The sequence below is a fragment of the Nilaparvata lugens genome, chromosome 1, assembly GCF_014356525.2.
Source record: "Nilaparvata lugens isolate BPH chromosome 1, ASM1435652v1, whole genome shotgun sequence".
NCBI classification, from domain to species: Eukaryota; Metazoa; Arthropoda; class Insecta; order Hemiptera; family Delphacidae; genus Nilaparvata; species Nilaparvata lugens.
In genome coordinates this window covers 80,715,146-80,731,400 of record NC_052504.1, presented here as the reverse complement: position 1 = coordinate 80,731,400, position 16,255 = coordinate 80,715,146, and the positions used below count along the sequence as shown (strand labels likewise).

General features: G+C 33.3%; 1 protein-coding gene across 4 annotated transcripts in view; it reads right to left on the bottom strand.

Moving 5' to 3' along the window:
• The window catches only part of LOC111055656 (ephrin type-B receptor 1-B), a 318,970-nt gene that overhangs the window by 89,028 nt on the left and 213,687 nt on the right, over positions 1-16,255 (bottom strand). For all 4 annotated transcript variants that reach the window (XR_005573871.1, XM_039444682.1, XM_039444678.1 and 1 more), the window contains exon 3: positions 15,359-15,438. Coding sequence is in view for 3 of the 4 variants with exons in the window: in XM_039444682.1 (XP_039300616.1) it covers positions 15,359-15,438 (80 nt within the window). In the remaining variant the exon portion in view is untranslated. The remainder of the gene's footprint in view (positions 1-15,358; positions 15,439-16,255) is intronic.

The window sequence follows — 16,255 nt, the reverse complement described above, 5'->3', positions numbered from 1 at the left end:
TAATAGAGAGAAGAAGAATGAGAGGATGGGAAAGGAGAAGGTATGAGGGGAAAATAGATGACGAAGAAGAAGGAGAGAGAAATTTAGCAGTAGAAGGCGATGGAAAACGACAAGAAGGAGAAAGAAAAATGCGGAAGATAATAGACGGGAATGAGCAGAAAAAAGATGGAAAGGGAGGAGATGACGCGAAAAGGCGTTAAGAAAAATTTTATGAGAAGAGATACAAGAAAGAGAAGGAGAGAGGTAGGATTAATTGCTGGAGAAAGATAAATAGCGAAAGAAAAGAAGCTGAATAACAATGATGTAGAACAAGAAGAAAGAGTGTGAGGGATAGGTAAGGAATGAGTATTCATAGACTCTATTACTGATGTAGAACTCAAGAGAGTTCAACTGTTCTATTGAGTTTAGTTATATTAAGCCAGTTCAGTTGACTGTACTGTTATGTTCCAGAGTTTAGAGCAATAGCATACTATAATGAAGCTAAGCTTAGCACGGGATCGTTCAAAGTTATTGTTATTAGGTGATAGGAGAAACAGATATCTATGTCTGACTACTTCAGAGGAATGTTCGAGAGGAAGGCTATTAAGGCTCTAATTGTGGAGCTCATTGCTAGTACAGTAGATACTAAAAAGGAGTTTGAAAATTCCTGTGATATTGCTAATTGGTTGTAAACCTATTGAGAAGTTTGAGAATGTGTACCCGAGCTGTAGTAAACTGTAGAATTCTAGAAAAACTCTCGAGGCAATGGCCCAGGTCACAAAAAAGGTGTCTATTGGATTATTATTATATTAGAAAAAGGCTCACATTATAGAGTTTTATGGACCTAAATTCATTTAAGCAGATCACAAAAAGAAAACAAAACTTTCATAGGAACAGCTTTAAAAACAGCTCTCGAACAATTAGCCGAGGGAGATGTGCCTCCTAATTCTCTGGCATTTATATCCTACATGCAGTATGTCTGTCAGAAGATGTTGGACGAAGGCTGTCTCCAAATGCCGAAAATATAATCGAAATAGAAGAAATGAAATCTGTTTCTCTGATTGTTACTACTTATATGAAAACTGAACTATTGATTCTTATCCATATTCCAACTCCCAGTACATTTAAAATTCCTACTGGAGTTCTCCTGTATTGGAAGGCTGAAGGTCTTGGACCAAGCAGTATAGTGTATGCAATATTATAAGTAATGCTTTTTGTAAAATATTGTTTTTTCAATAAAGCACTTTTATAAGTATGATAAAAAAATAAATATTGGAAGCTTTGAGACTTACAACCTCACTTTCTCAACCATTCATAAAATACTTGAATTGAACAGCAACCATGTTGGTCTTAATTTGTTTCAACTGAAACCTATTCGAAGCTCTTTTTCAGAGGATTTCAGATTCATAAGAAAAAGAAAATTACCAATAAATCAAAGGTAATGTACAGCGTTTTCCTCTAATTCACTCAACGACATTCATGAGACAGTGATGATCGAGTGCACTAAGATGGATCTTACTCAATGATCTCAATGATCGAATGCACTATACTCAGAATTTATAAGAGCTCGATGCAATTTGAGCGTATAGTGATCGACTGTGAAGGGTGACTCCCTAGAATGGCCGACCATTAATTAGTGCAGTATTTGTTCCTCAACCGGTATCTCTCTATCTGTAATCTATGGTTATGCCCCTATCACTGTTATCACCACTGTTCATTACACCGATTTTTATTACCTCGACTCCGTCTTGGCTAATCTAAGCCGCCATCTTTGATCTGGAATTGTTCAAGTTAGTAACCGGGAACAACTATTCTCAAATTACCACTATATACTACCATAGTAACAATCGCAAATAGTTATAGTACCACCAGTAAATACACAGTACAATGGTGTAAGTATGTGGAATGACCCGTGGATACTTGATATTGCGATAACCTCGAAAGTGTATTGTGGGATTGTGAAACGCTATCTCTGTTGAGATCAGTGTCTATTACAGGCTTAGAGTAGTTTACTGTAGTTGAAAGGGTCCTAGACCAACTCACTGTTATTGTTGTGGTCAAGGGCGATAATGGTCTAATGGAACATTGTGAATAAGAGCTTAAGAGTGTTTCAAGATGACCAATACTAGAATTAAGAAGGCAATAGTGAAATATGAAAGAGATTTACAGTTGTAAAGCATCGAATTTGGGTAGATAAAAATCCCTAACCGAAATAGTAATAGGTCTGAAAATAAAGTAACTGGCTAATATCGCCAAATAGATAATAACTAAGATTAGATAGCATCAGCTTGTTCTGGCTAAACGGTACAAAAACCTAAAAAGGATTTGAAGGAATTTTGTTGCTAATAAATAGATTATTATATAAAATATTTTGAAGATTGAGGTTAGGTATATGTATTCAGGGATCGGTGACCTAGAGATCGATCAAATCGAGCAACGTAGAATCTGACCAAAACCCCTTGGCAGAGCTCTATTGCAATCAAACAGTATGCAATGTGAAAAAACACATGATCACGTGGCTAATTATTAGGTAGCATGAAATAAATATTAGAGTATAGAATATTAGCTAGCATGTAGGGAGCATAACCAAAAAACCAAATAAAAATAATTAAGTGTATTCAGGAAATAGGAGGTACCAGGCGCATGAATACCGAATAAAATTTGCATGCACCAATAGCAAAACGGCAGTTAATAGGCGGCAACTGTAGGCCAATTCAAAAATATTCTATATATTTATATAAATGTACTGGATTGTGTTAAAACATTGTATAGTCTATGTTATCAATATGGCTCGAAGGCAAAGAAATTATTAAACGTACAACCTAAGTAATAATTTGATATTTTTGTACGATCTATTTGAACCTAAATGGCGGAGGACTAAGATATTCAAATTTTATGTTAATTTGAAAGTCGGAAATAAGATTTGTAAAATTGAGAAAGGAGAACCAGCACTCGCCAGCCAAATGCCACCATAAGAGGACCCCAAATATTTTAGAGCGTAGTACCTTGCTAATAAATTTGTAAAAGTTAAAGTTAAATCAAATTATTAAATTTCTTAAAAGACTTCGTGATGCTATTGTAAAGCAGAAGTCATTTTCAATTTCCAATAAATTTATAACCCCTTGGAAGAGACGATTCCGGCTACCATATTCCAGGACCACATGGAGTTGGATCGACATCGGCGGCTTACAAGAAGATTTTCGACACGTGAGTGATAAATATTGAATTAGTGATGGGCGCCCTAGTGCTTCGAATTAATCTAATAATCAAAGCTAGCTCGTCGAAAGGGTTTTTATTATAAATTAAGAAATTAATAAGAGTAATACTTGCGCAAGTAAAATTAGTATTAAAGGTATTTTATTGAAGAAAAAATATAGATCAATACATTTCAGAAAATTCCATTGGATCAAAGAAGTATAAAATCTAGGCTATTAAAATACATTAATATGCTCTTCAATTTTTGCAATATAATTTGCGATAGTTTGTTATAGCTCTAATTCACTAGATGAATGGCTCTACCTATTCCGTCAGGTGCCGAATCTTGCACCCTGAGATAAAATATATTCGATACAAAGAAATCTACTAAGCACTAGAGATTTTAATATATATATATTTGGACTATTAGTGGCTAATTTATCAAGTTGATCTTAAAGAACATATTTTTTAATTGAATTATCCAAGTCAACAAGTATTAACAAGAGCATATCGCAGCTACATGCCAAAGGATGCATATGAACTTTAAGATAAAGGCACATGGTAATGATTCGTGCCATAAATTTAGAATATAAAGTTTAGCCTGTGATATTTTACTGATTTAAATTATTGTTCTATTTTTATATTATATTTTTTATCGCTCTTTATATATTTTTTGCCTCGATCTATTTTTGCATTATTTGTTTAATATATGTATGAAATGTTTATGGTGTGCAATTTATTTTTATTCCTCAACACTATAGTATAAGTATCATATTTATATATATTTATTTTTATTGAATTACAAGAGTTATAGGAGAAGCCCATACCTAGGCCTAGAAAGATTTTTATGAGACTGAATCCTATTAAAAAACCACGACCTAATTATATGATTATATCAAATATCTCATGCTTTACCGACTGATGCCAAGCAGGAGGCAAATCGTTATTTAAATATAAAGAATAACGTTATACAGTATAATCAGGTAACTTTAAAAAAATCGAATAGTTTCTTATGTTCTATAGTGTATTCAGAATCCATCATAGTATTTGATTCCTTTAATACTTAAGCTAAAATAAGTTCGAAATTTATTTATTACATTAACCCTATGCGTTTTAGAAACAAATACTTTTGGCTGAAAACAATATTGAGGATCAGAATACGATCTAATGCGAGTAAATTCTGGATGAGAAGAAGTTATAGTCTAGAATCTGTAATTTTGGACCCAATTGAGATCCAAGGAATAAGATTCATAAGTTCATATTTCATCATCATCCTTTCCATTCTCATCACCCTCATGGAAAGATTTAATTCAAATCAAATGATTTCAACTCAAATTCGAATTGAAAAATTTATGATTCTAATGTCTTCTTTCAGCTCAATCGTTTGATTGGTTAGCAGCCTTCCATCTAAATCTGTCTATTGCTTCTCTCTTCTAATGTAGGAATCAAATTTTTCCCTTGTACAATAATGATGTCAAAAGATGAAGATTTGCCATTTTAGATGCATTTCCAGTTAAAAAATGTATTATTCTAATGTATTCTTCTTTCAGCTCAGTCGTTTGATTGGTTAGCAGCCTTCCATCTAACTCTCTCCATTGCTACTCTCTTCTAATGTAGGAATAAAATTTTCCCTTGTACAATAATGCTGTCAGAAGATGAATATTTGCCATTTTAGATGCATTTCAAGGTTCTACAAATCATTATTTTTCGATGATAATAATTGATACAATTCACAACAACTCAAGGAGGATGAAAACTTCAGAAGAAATTCAGTTGATGATTTCATCTACTTGTTGATAATTTTCGAATTGATTAGATTGAATCTATTTGATTCAAAAACTATAATACACTTCATTGCATTAAGTTTTTTATGGAAATTTTGTTTTATACTGTGATGTGATTAGTACTTTCATATTGTACTATAGTAGTGTGAATCTTGAACAACTAGACGAGAAGCACAAAATGTAGAATGGAAATCAGAGCTTATCATTTGCTATCATAGCTAATCTGGTAATCTAATATCATAGCTAATGCACACAAATTAAAGCTCTAAATTCATGGAATTATCATTGCTCTCTCTCTCTCCGTTAACACGGGACTAAAATAAGACTAGTAGCTCTAGAATAGTGCCTTGTGATCTTAACTTAGAAAGTCACTGCTACTATATTAACGATTATAGTGTTGGTCACAAGCGCGAGTCTATTATCAAGTCACATTTATGAAGATTTATTGGATGACAAGAGTGCTACTTGAATGCAACGACTTGTGTTTAGCTTCAAGCAAGAAATGTATTTGAATGCATTCCAGCCATGTACCATGTTCTTGTGCTGGAGACGCAGAGAATTCAAGAGGCAAGAAATAGATACAGATTCTGGAGAGTGACAAGGAGAGAGGAGGATTGACAAATAGATAGAGTGAGAAGCAACTATTTCGTCGGGGAATAAGGTAAAAGCAATGAAACCAAATAATTAACAACAATGATAGTTATGAAAACATATTTTCATGGGTATTAATCATGATGAAATGGTTAGTTAAAAGAGAAGTTTGAGAGGTTGTAAATTACTGCTAAAGTACTTCAGTACTAATCAAGATACAATATTTCTGAAATAGTGCATTCATTGAACCATACAATAACCAATCTGAAATTATATTATCTCCATGATTACACCTGATTCAAAAACTATAATACACGTTATTGCATTTAATTATTCAACTTTTTTATATGGAATATGATGTGATTCACAACATCAAACTATTGTTCTGGTACACATTATTCCTGATGATTTTATTTACTCTTCAGTTTCCTTCATCTTGTGAAGAATGATATCTCAACTAAGAGCGAAAACTAATTACAGTACTATAGGTACAGTATTACTATAACTCATTCAACAGTTTCTTAATAATGTATTCTTCTCATAGTCCACTTTTCTGTGTTTTTCACTTCATTTACAGTCACGACCCCTATTTCTCATAATCTTCTTCTCTCAAGATTCTCTCTTTTGTAGGCTACGAAAAGTAGCTACACATTGCATGTATCAATACATGAGGCATCATGTCTGATGTAAGAATGCATCGGCGAAATCCTCTCACGTCATCATTGCAATTCATTGAATTATTAGAATTTCTCACGTAATTATTAGAATAATTATGAGATTTGTATAATAAGATTGTATCACGTATCAATATGGTGAAGTGGACCCGTTCATTGCTTGTGAAATTATGACGCTCTTGTGATCTGAATTGATTCCGAAAATTTAATGAAATGGTTGTTCCGATAACAATATAATAATAATAATAATAATAATAATAGCTTTATTGACATTCATGAAATGAACAAAAGCCTCTCAATTGAGGTAATTTTTGGTTACCGATACCAAAAATTACCTATAACAATAAGTACATTTAATTTTACCATGAGTTTTACTAACATACATTAATTATTATTAACATACATTAAGATTAAACATTTTTTCACATTGTTTGACTACATACTCTTTTTCATAGTGTACAGCGCAGCGTATCATATTAAGGTGCGTACAGATTTACGCGCCGCGTACATGAGCAATTCACTTTTAATCAGCTGATGCCAAGCTTTTTATATCTGTATCTTACCAGTTCTGAAAAAATACAGATATAATCAGCTGATTAAAAGTGAATTGCTCATGTTCGCGGCGCGTAAATCTGTACGCACCTTAAGAGCATACTATAGTATGTTTACAGTAAGGAGCACAACGCATTAGTACAAGTTAGATCTTTCTTGAACTGGAACAGGTTGCTTAACTGAAAATGACAAGAATATCAACAACGAACTGTAGAAGGCAGAACAGAAATAATTAAATTGCAAGTGGAATTCCATGTTCCAAGCCGATGTAACAACATTATTATGACACGACTGTGCTCTGTTTCTGTGCCTTCCATGACTACGAATTCTGAGAACAAGTGGAAATAGCTCTTGGGAGTTTTCCACTCAAGAAAATCCTGGAAAGCTCGCATGCTCCAAAAATGTGAAATTCCTAGAGAAAATTAGAAAAGACGTAGAGTTAATGTTGCTTTAAATTGAATTCATAGAACGTTCTTCGATAATCATCCTATGGAGCTTTGAATCAAATCATGGACTCTACATAACATCTGGACTGTTTATTTTAATAATAATAATAATTTCTCTGGATGTTGGACGACACATCCAGAGGAGTTTATTCATAAATTCATACATTACATATTTTTTTTTCATACATTTTCAATAATATAACAATATTCAGGAATTACAAAATGATACCTCACTATATAATATATGTGTCGAGGTATTTTGGATCAAGGTTGAAAGCAATTTGGGCGATTGCCTGTTTTTTACACCTGAATTGTATATATTGTCTAAATAAATAAATAAATAAAATTCATTCTAGAGTTCATCTTAGAATACATTCTCAAAAATAGATGAACACCTTTTATGAATTATCATTTCAATATTGTATAATCCTGCATGATTTTTCAGTTTCCAGTGGTAACATTTGTAAGTTCTCTTAACAGTTTACTCCAAAGAATTCGGCGTTACATTTGTTCTTCTGAGAATCATAGTCATGTGTGGAATCAAACCACGCGAATATTGTAACACATTTCAAGAAAGAGAGGGATAAGCTGGAGGAAATTGAGCATAATAACAATCGTGAAGAAGGGGTGGAAGAATCGGGGGAATTGGTGAATGGGCGTACGAGTGGCCAATAATAGAATCGATTTCAAGCCTGAAAATTGGGAGGCATACAATTTGGCTAAGTGCGGAAACACAGGCTCACATTGAACGTGAATGACGAAGTAAATGTAGGTGAAGAGGGAGACAGAGTGATGACGTAGAATAGAGAGTTAGCGCTGTTACAGATTTGTCCCCAGTTTTCTTCCTCTTCTTCTTCCTCATGGCAGTGACTTCAATTTTGTTTTCTCTTCTTATTCTCTTCCTATCATCGATCCTCCTAACTTCTTCCTTTTTGTTTCTTCAATTCTGATAAATTTTTCAGCTTTTCAAGTTGATTTTCTTCCTCAGGTTACGAACAGAACAGTTAGGTCGATATGTGGATCTCAGCTTGCTATTGATATTCTATATCTTAATTGACCGAGCGAAGTGAGGTCTAAGATTCAAGTCGACGTTTTGGCATTTCTCTTAATGTTCAAATGCTTGAATGTTTAAATGTTTATATGTTGCGCATTTACGGCGAAACGCGGTAATAGATTTTCATGAAATTTGACAGGTATGTTCCTTTTTTTTATTGCGCGTCGACATATATACAAGGTTTTTGGAAATTTTGCATTTCAAGGATAATATAAAAGGAAAAAGGAGCCTCCGCCATACGCCAATATAAGAGTAAAAATCAGACTATAGAATTATTCATCATAAATCAGCTGAGAAGTGATTACACAGATGTGTGGAGAAGCCAGTCTATTGCTGTATTTCCATAAGGTCTATACAAGTAATTAATCAGGTACTTGTGGATGAGAATACTGCGTGAGGTCTACTGTTCACAGAGCTACTAGTCTATTACTTATATCATATCAATGACTCAAACTTTTCTTATCATAGCATAGCTGTTTAGTGACATCGATCTTCACCGCGACTTACTCGTTCTGTTCGCACCTCTAAACTTCCATGATGAGCTTCATTTGATTCCCTACGTCGTTCTAATCATTCTTGACGCTCACAGAGAATTAGATTCCTGTACACTCGCATTGTCAAGTCATTCACTGATAGTTTACTACTACTACTAGTTGTTCTGTGAACAGTAGACCTCACGCAGTATTCTTATCCACAAGTACCTGATTGAAACTATAGACCTTATGGAAATACAGCAATAGACTGACTTCTCCACACATCTGTGTAATCACTTGTCAGCTGATTTATGATGAATAATACTATAGTCTGATTTTTACTCTAATATTGGCGTATGAAGGAGGCTCCTTTTTCCTTTTATATTATCCTTGAAATGCAAAATTTCCAAAAACCTTCATTGTCAAGTCATTCACTGATAGTTTACTACTACTACTAGTTGTTCTGTGAACAGTAGACCTCACGCAGTATTCTTATCCACAAGTACCTGATTGAAACTATAGACCTTATGGAAATACAGCAATAGACTGACTTCTCCAAACATCTGTGTAATCAGCTGATTTGTGATGAATAATACTATTGTCTGATTTTTACTCTAATATTGGCGTATGAAGGAGGCTTCTTTTTCCTTTTATATTATCCTTGAAATGCAAAATTTCCAAAAACCTTGTATATACGTCGACGCGCAATTAAAAAAGGAACATACCTGTCAAATTTCATGAAAATCTATTACCGCGTTTCGCCGTAAATGCGCAACATATAAACATTTGAACATTAAGAGAAATGCCAAACCGTCGACTTGAATCTTAGACCTCACTTCGCTCGGTCAATTATGCAATTGAACTTTATCCAACATTTACCAAACTCCACTCTAACCCAATACCTAATTCAATCGATCTTGTAGAATATAATCCACATAAAGAGGGGGTACGTTTTCCAAGTCAGCCACTCTAGATTGTTCCTCAATAAGATTCTACAATAGTCACACACACTTTGCATGGGGAAAGGTTGAACAAAAAGCATTTTAATACATTGGCTGAAGATCTCTCTGGAGCTCCCCCGTTTTCCGAGCTACAGTACTTAGCCCCGCCTATATCAAGTGAAGCCCTCAATAGTCCCCCACCAATAAAAAGCAAAAAAATTGGACAATTTGAACCAAAATTGCCTATTCTTCGAATTGTATGCCATGAATACTAGTGGTGGCTTGATAGAGGGAATTTGTTTCGATTTTATGTGCAATTGAAGAAGCTGTTTGCAATTTACAAAGAGTTTGTCGTTATGGGAAGTGGGGATGTTATACTACTTTTCAAAATCTTATCGATTCCTACTAATGCTGTGGGAATTCCAAGACTATTACAGAGGTGGAAATATACATACGTGCTTCTTTATAGAATACAAAGCTTTATTTGTTGCAAACTTGACAATGGGTAATTTTTGGAAAAATATGAATGAAGAAGATGGAAATAAATAAGTTGAGTTTGATGATGTTAATTCATTGAGAAGACACCCTAACATCATCTACACTTTTGAGATTGAATTTGTAACTCACAATAAAACCAATTTGCAGATTCTAAATTGATCAATACTGAATATTAATCGGATATAATAATAAAAACCATATTAAGTGACATTACAGTACGCATTTACAATTTTGCACAGATTAGCTTTACTACAGTAGCTCCAATTATCAGTGGTTATATAGAGTTCGTATAACAAACTGAGTCATTTCTATCTCTAAATAGTTTTATCTATGTCTTGATAAAACTATTTAGAGATAGAAATGACTCAGTTTGTTATACGAGCTCTATATAACCACTGATAATTGGAGCTACTGTAGTAGCCCCTATTTAATATTCTTGTTTAACACTGATATGAATAAACGAAATAGATATTTAGTTCACTTCTTGCAGCTAGCACATATTACAGTGCACCTACAGTTAGCAATAAGCATATTTATTTTGAACGTTCACGTAAACGAATACGTTATTGCAACAACCTCTTGATTAAATCGGAAATCCTATTCCCACCAAAAGACTGACCCTTTTCTGTTCAATTTCAAGCGCTTGAATTTTTTAATGAAGTTTGATTCAATTTGAAGCATGACAAGGACTCAACAATGATTCAACAAAATAGAAATTAAATTAGCAATAGAATTGACAGTACTGTTACAAAATTTCAACAGTTCATAAATCAGATATAAGCCATTTTGGATTTTTGAGCACTCAGCCCCGCCTTGGCTGCAATTAACGTCGAAAATAAGCGTTAGAAATCACTCACTAATTATGAGAAGTAATCGGCTCGCTTATTCAGTACAAGTTGAACAGAGAAAGAAAGATAACTATATAGAGAGACGGACGAAGAATGAGATAAAAATAGATAAATTAGAGGATAAAACACGCAATGAAGGAGATATACACAAGGTATACAAGCTGCTTTAGTTGGAATGCCGTGGTCCCTATAAATTGATACAGTCAAAGCAACAGAGTAGTTGCATGTGAGAAAATGAGAGAATAAGGAAGGAGAAAGGAGAGAAGGGGCGAGAGAACAGAGAGAACGAGAAAGAGAGTGAAAGAAATGTATTTAATTTACAACTAGTTTATTGGAATGTGTTGAGTTTTTAACAGCGGTTTGGTTGATAATAATATTCTGATCATTATTTTGTTGAGTTTATTTTTCCTGTACTACAGGATACTACCAGTTATTACTATATGTAATCTACTATAACTTACTATCCATATACTTTCAGTGGAGTTGTATATATGTCGTGCTTAGCTGGGGTTCAACCATACTCCCCATGGTGGCTAAATCTTTGTATAGCGTGTGTGTTATTTTCAGTTAATAAATTAAATTATTAATGCTGTTGCTACATGCAGGAAATTATGTTGCATATGGATTGTAGTTATTACTGCAATTTGATTTGTCTTGTTCGAGATGGTGTAACAAATTTATTCACCAATTATCTCTTAGCGGGGTCCAGGGTGTTTCGCGAAGGGTGTTTCTTCAACTTTATTACTGCACAATATAGGTTCATTAGCTTTATTATACTTTGCAACTTCTGGTACGCTTATGGATAAGATAGAATCGACTAAAATTCGAAATCATATGGCATATATAACTATATAACCGATTGTGACTGTATAACCGAGTGAATTAATTGAAATTCACCATTTGGCTTGTATGTTCAACGATAATATTCAAAATGTTCTTGTAATCAGAAGGGGATCAATACTTCTCAATAGTTGAATCAATAATTTGAAGGTTTATGAGATTATCATCATTGTAGAACTAAGAAAGGGGAGACTGATAAGAGTAAGTGGAATGTACATTTAGGGATAGAGCATTACAGAATTGAAGATTCCTATAATGGGTTTCAGTGAAGATTAAGTATTTTTCAATAGCTGACCATCCAAACATACATTCTCAAGTCATCTTTTTCTCGAGAGCAGCTGAAAAAGAAAATTGAGGTGCTCTTCTTCCAGAGATCCAAATTGAGAAGCAGACTTATTACTGGAGGCGAAATTGAGAAGTAGTATGAGAAGAATGGGAAGTATCCTGTGTTGGTCCGAAACGGTGCTCCAAATAGACCATAAATCACCTCAACCTACATAATACAAGCAATATATCTAGATAAACAGCCCTATAGAATACAGTACATGATTCATGGCTATTTGGATCAACAACAATTCACTCATCCTATACACTGTACTTACTCAATCCAGTAGGTTTATTGAAATTTGAACATGACAGTCACTTCACTATACTACATTCAATAAAACTTGTACATTTTTAAACTATACTAAACTAACAAAGGTTAGTTTTTCAAACTAACTGAGGTACTACGCTTTTCTCAATAGAGAGTTTTTTTAATTCTAGTGTCTAGAGTTCTTAACGATCACTGATTTCAATGCTTCAAGATTGAGATAATTGTAACTACGGATAGAATTAATAAGAAATTCCATTTATTTAGATTCAAATGCAAGTGCAAAAGCAGAATACTGTATCCTTTTATGCTAAAAATAATCTTCAATTTAATCTCTGACAAAAATAGATGGCTTAACCAATGGGTTTTACCTTCACAAACAATATTCTTATGAATTAAGTCAAAATAGAATTAGTTTTTAACTAGGTGCTGTAAAAAAAAATTATTTAGATTCTAATGAATAGATAATAATTATTTCAAGTCTTCACAGTAGTTTCCAGCATTCAATTGGAATTTCGTATAGTAATTAATTGATAATTGTATAACTAAATGATTAATTTTGAACAGTAGTCCAATTCGCAAGACCTGAGTAATTTTGCTTCAATCTCATGTGAATGAATTATGGATTTCATAAAATTGAGTTCTTATTACTAAATGTATTACACTTAAAATGCTAAATAAATTCACACAAATTACTGTATGGGAAGAATTTTGAGCGATCTGCGAATAGATGAGGAGAAAAAAATCGGGAAATGAACGGTAAACAGAATCTTTGTTCTCGGTTATGTTTCCAAGTGATGGTCACGCAAGCAATACTACCCTTCAGTAACCCACTTAATCAGCAATATTCTTCCTCAACAACGAGCGCAGGAATTAAAAGCTGCACACTTTCATTTCAAGGGTTGAAGCACCCACCCCTCCAACCATCCCCCCCCACCAATGGAGGTGCTTCTTGACCACCCTTCCCCAACAATTTAGTGAAGTGTCCGAGCTTCCAACTCAATTACCTTCATTGCTTTATTAATCACTCTTTCAAAAGCTGCTCTATTTCGCAACAATATTCCTCCTCAATTTTTCAAGTCGTTAATACTAGGAGTCAAAATTCTTCCCTGACTAGATTACAGGGATTTCACTCTCGTTGATCAAGCATTCATAATTACTGTCAGTGTTTACTAGTTTTATATTTCCATACGAATATTAGGAAATTGAAAGAAATTCTAAGTCACATTGAAACTCAAAAGAAAGAGAGATATTCTTAGTCTGACAAATTGTTAGGCCTACCAATTTTATGAGATGGCATGAGTTGACATGAGATGGTATATATTCAAAATTAGTCATTATTTTACAGTTCTAAGTGATTAGTGAGTGTTATTTTGTTTTTCAATTTGATATGTAAACAATCTAAATTAGAACTTTTATGTTTTCAAATATTTGGACTGGAAAATTATTTATTTAATTTTATTTTATTAATATTAATTTATTCTGATTCATAGTTTCAGATTGAAGATTGGTGTTGAAATTGAAATAACATAACCTACATATATTTGGACGATTTGTGACAAAACAGGAAATGAAGAAGTTTTGGGCAATAGCCTGTTTTTTCTTTTCCGACTATTGTATTGTTCGCTCTACTAATAAATAAATAAATAAATAAATAAATAAATTTCGCCTGAATTCAAGTGTATAGAACATAACCTATTTTTTGGAATATTTATAGTGTATAAATCAAAATTCGGGGAAGAAACAGTTTTGGGCTGTGCCTGTTAGTCCTTCCCTAACCATTTAAAGAATCAAGTTCTGTTTATCAATAATTAAATAACGAGCAAAGCTCGGTGCCTCGATATTTAGACATTATGCGAGCACTAATCAATTTTCTATCCACTTAATCACGTCTGGTTTCCATTACTTTCAACACCAAACCATTCTCAATCTGGAAAATTTGTTAGGCCTGCCATTTTCTATTCAATTCATTAGATAGAAGAAACTTGCTCGTATTCAATTCTTCATTAGTTTATTCGTCCGAAATGCTTGTTGGAAAGAATTATATACATTACAACATTATTTATTAGACATTATTTCAATTTTCTATCCATTTCATCACCAATGGTTTCGATTGATGCAGCACCAATTAAACTCTTTCAAAAACTCCAACAAATTTCCGTATTAATTAAAAGAACACCTGAACATGCAAATTTTAATCCATTCTCTTTTCAAAAACCATTTTCTGTCCATTATCCACAAAACATGGACGTCTATTGCATATTACTATAATTATAACTTACATAGGTGACATTACTATCCCCATCTAACTTCCCTGCGTAATGGTTTTCAAATTTGCCATGGGGCAAGACCATTTACACTCTACCATAAAATGCAAATGACATTATTTACTTTGAGCTTCAATGAAAATGGATGGAATCGAATTTCCGAACTCAAATAACCTCTCCCTCATTGCAGGCACTATTTTGTTCCTCACATAAATGCATATAAATTGCAAGGTCTCATTAATGATGCCGAATTGTTAAAAGCACTCAATATTGATGTTCATCAATAAACGCCATTAACGAGTCACGCTGTGTGTCAGGGAATTTCCACCCTGGGATTCAATAATGACGTGTGACATACGCCCAAACCATTCATGATGACATATAGAGTGTTTCCCATTGTGTTACAATTACTTTTACGGCTTACACTCACTAACATCTGATTAGATAGAAGGAATACACTCAAGTATTATTTAAAAGTAATAAGATATTCATTAGATGTAACAACAAATTGTCACAACCACCAATTTATTGAACAATATTGATTTTTCAATAAAAAGGGGTTGCAAAACAATTTGTTTTTCACTTCCACCACTATAAAGAGAGATAATATTTTTAAAAACTTACCCCTGGTGTTTTGGCCTGAGGTCCATAGGGGAAGCGCGTCCACTCAAGCGTTTGTTCAGTGGCAGTGTCAAGTAGCACCACTATAAACAAAGAAAAAACACAATTCAAGTTGAGATAATATTATAATCTTTTGATAATTAAAAACAAATAAATTGATATACAGATATATGCAATTTGAATACAATTATCATTGGGTTCTGCACGATTGGAAATGTTATCCCATTAATTTTGAAATGACAATTAAAGCAATCATACATTAGATGTACTATTTGCAAAATTGACAATATTCTCATGATATGAAAATTTATTGATAGATTCGGTCAAATTCAGTTCTTCAAACGGAGTTGAAGGTATGAGTCTAGTGCTCACTGTATTTCAACCTACCAGCTTTTATCAGATTTTTTTTATCTGATAAAACTAGTAGGTTGAAATACAGTAATCACTAGACTCATACCTTCGATAAAAACAATAGTTCTTGATATCTAGCTATCTTTCATCGTTTTCCATAGCATATAATTCTCAATCTCCAAATAAAATTTATAGTAGATTATCACGGTAATTCCTCTTCCAGAATAAAGTGATCAAATAATGCTTACGAGGAAATAAACAAGGATGAGAGTGTGTGAATGGAATGATCCCCTGTGCAGTGAATTGTTAGAGCTTAAACAGATTTCAATTGAATGTAGGAGACCATCCAGAGCATGTTTAGATACAAGTAGACCTACAACAATAATACGTGATACAGTAGATGTGACGAAGTGCATTGAAGTGAATAGCTGTACCTAGCTCATACATCCCATACGTAAACAACAACAAATATACTGTAGAATTCTATAGAATAGTGATTGACAATTATTGTCATCCAAATCAACGTCCCAATTCATAACGCCTCATTTG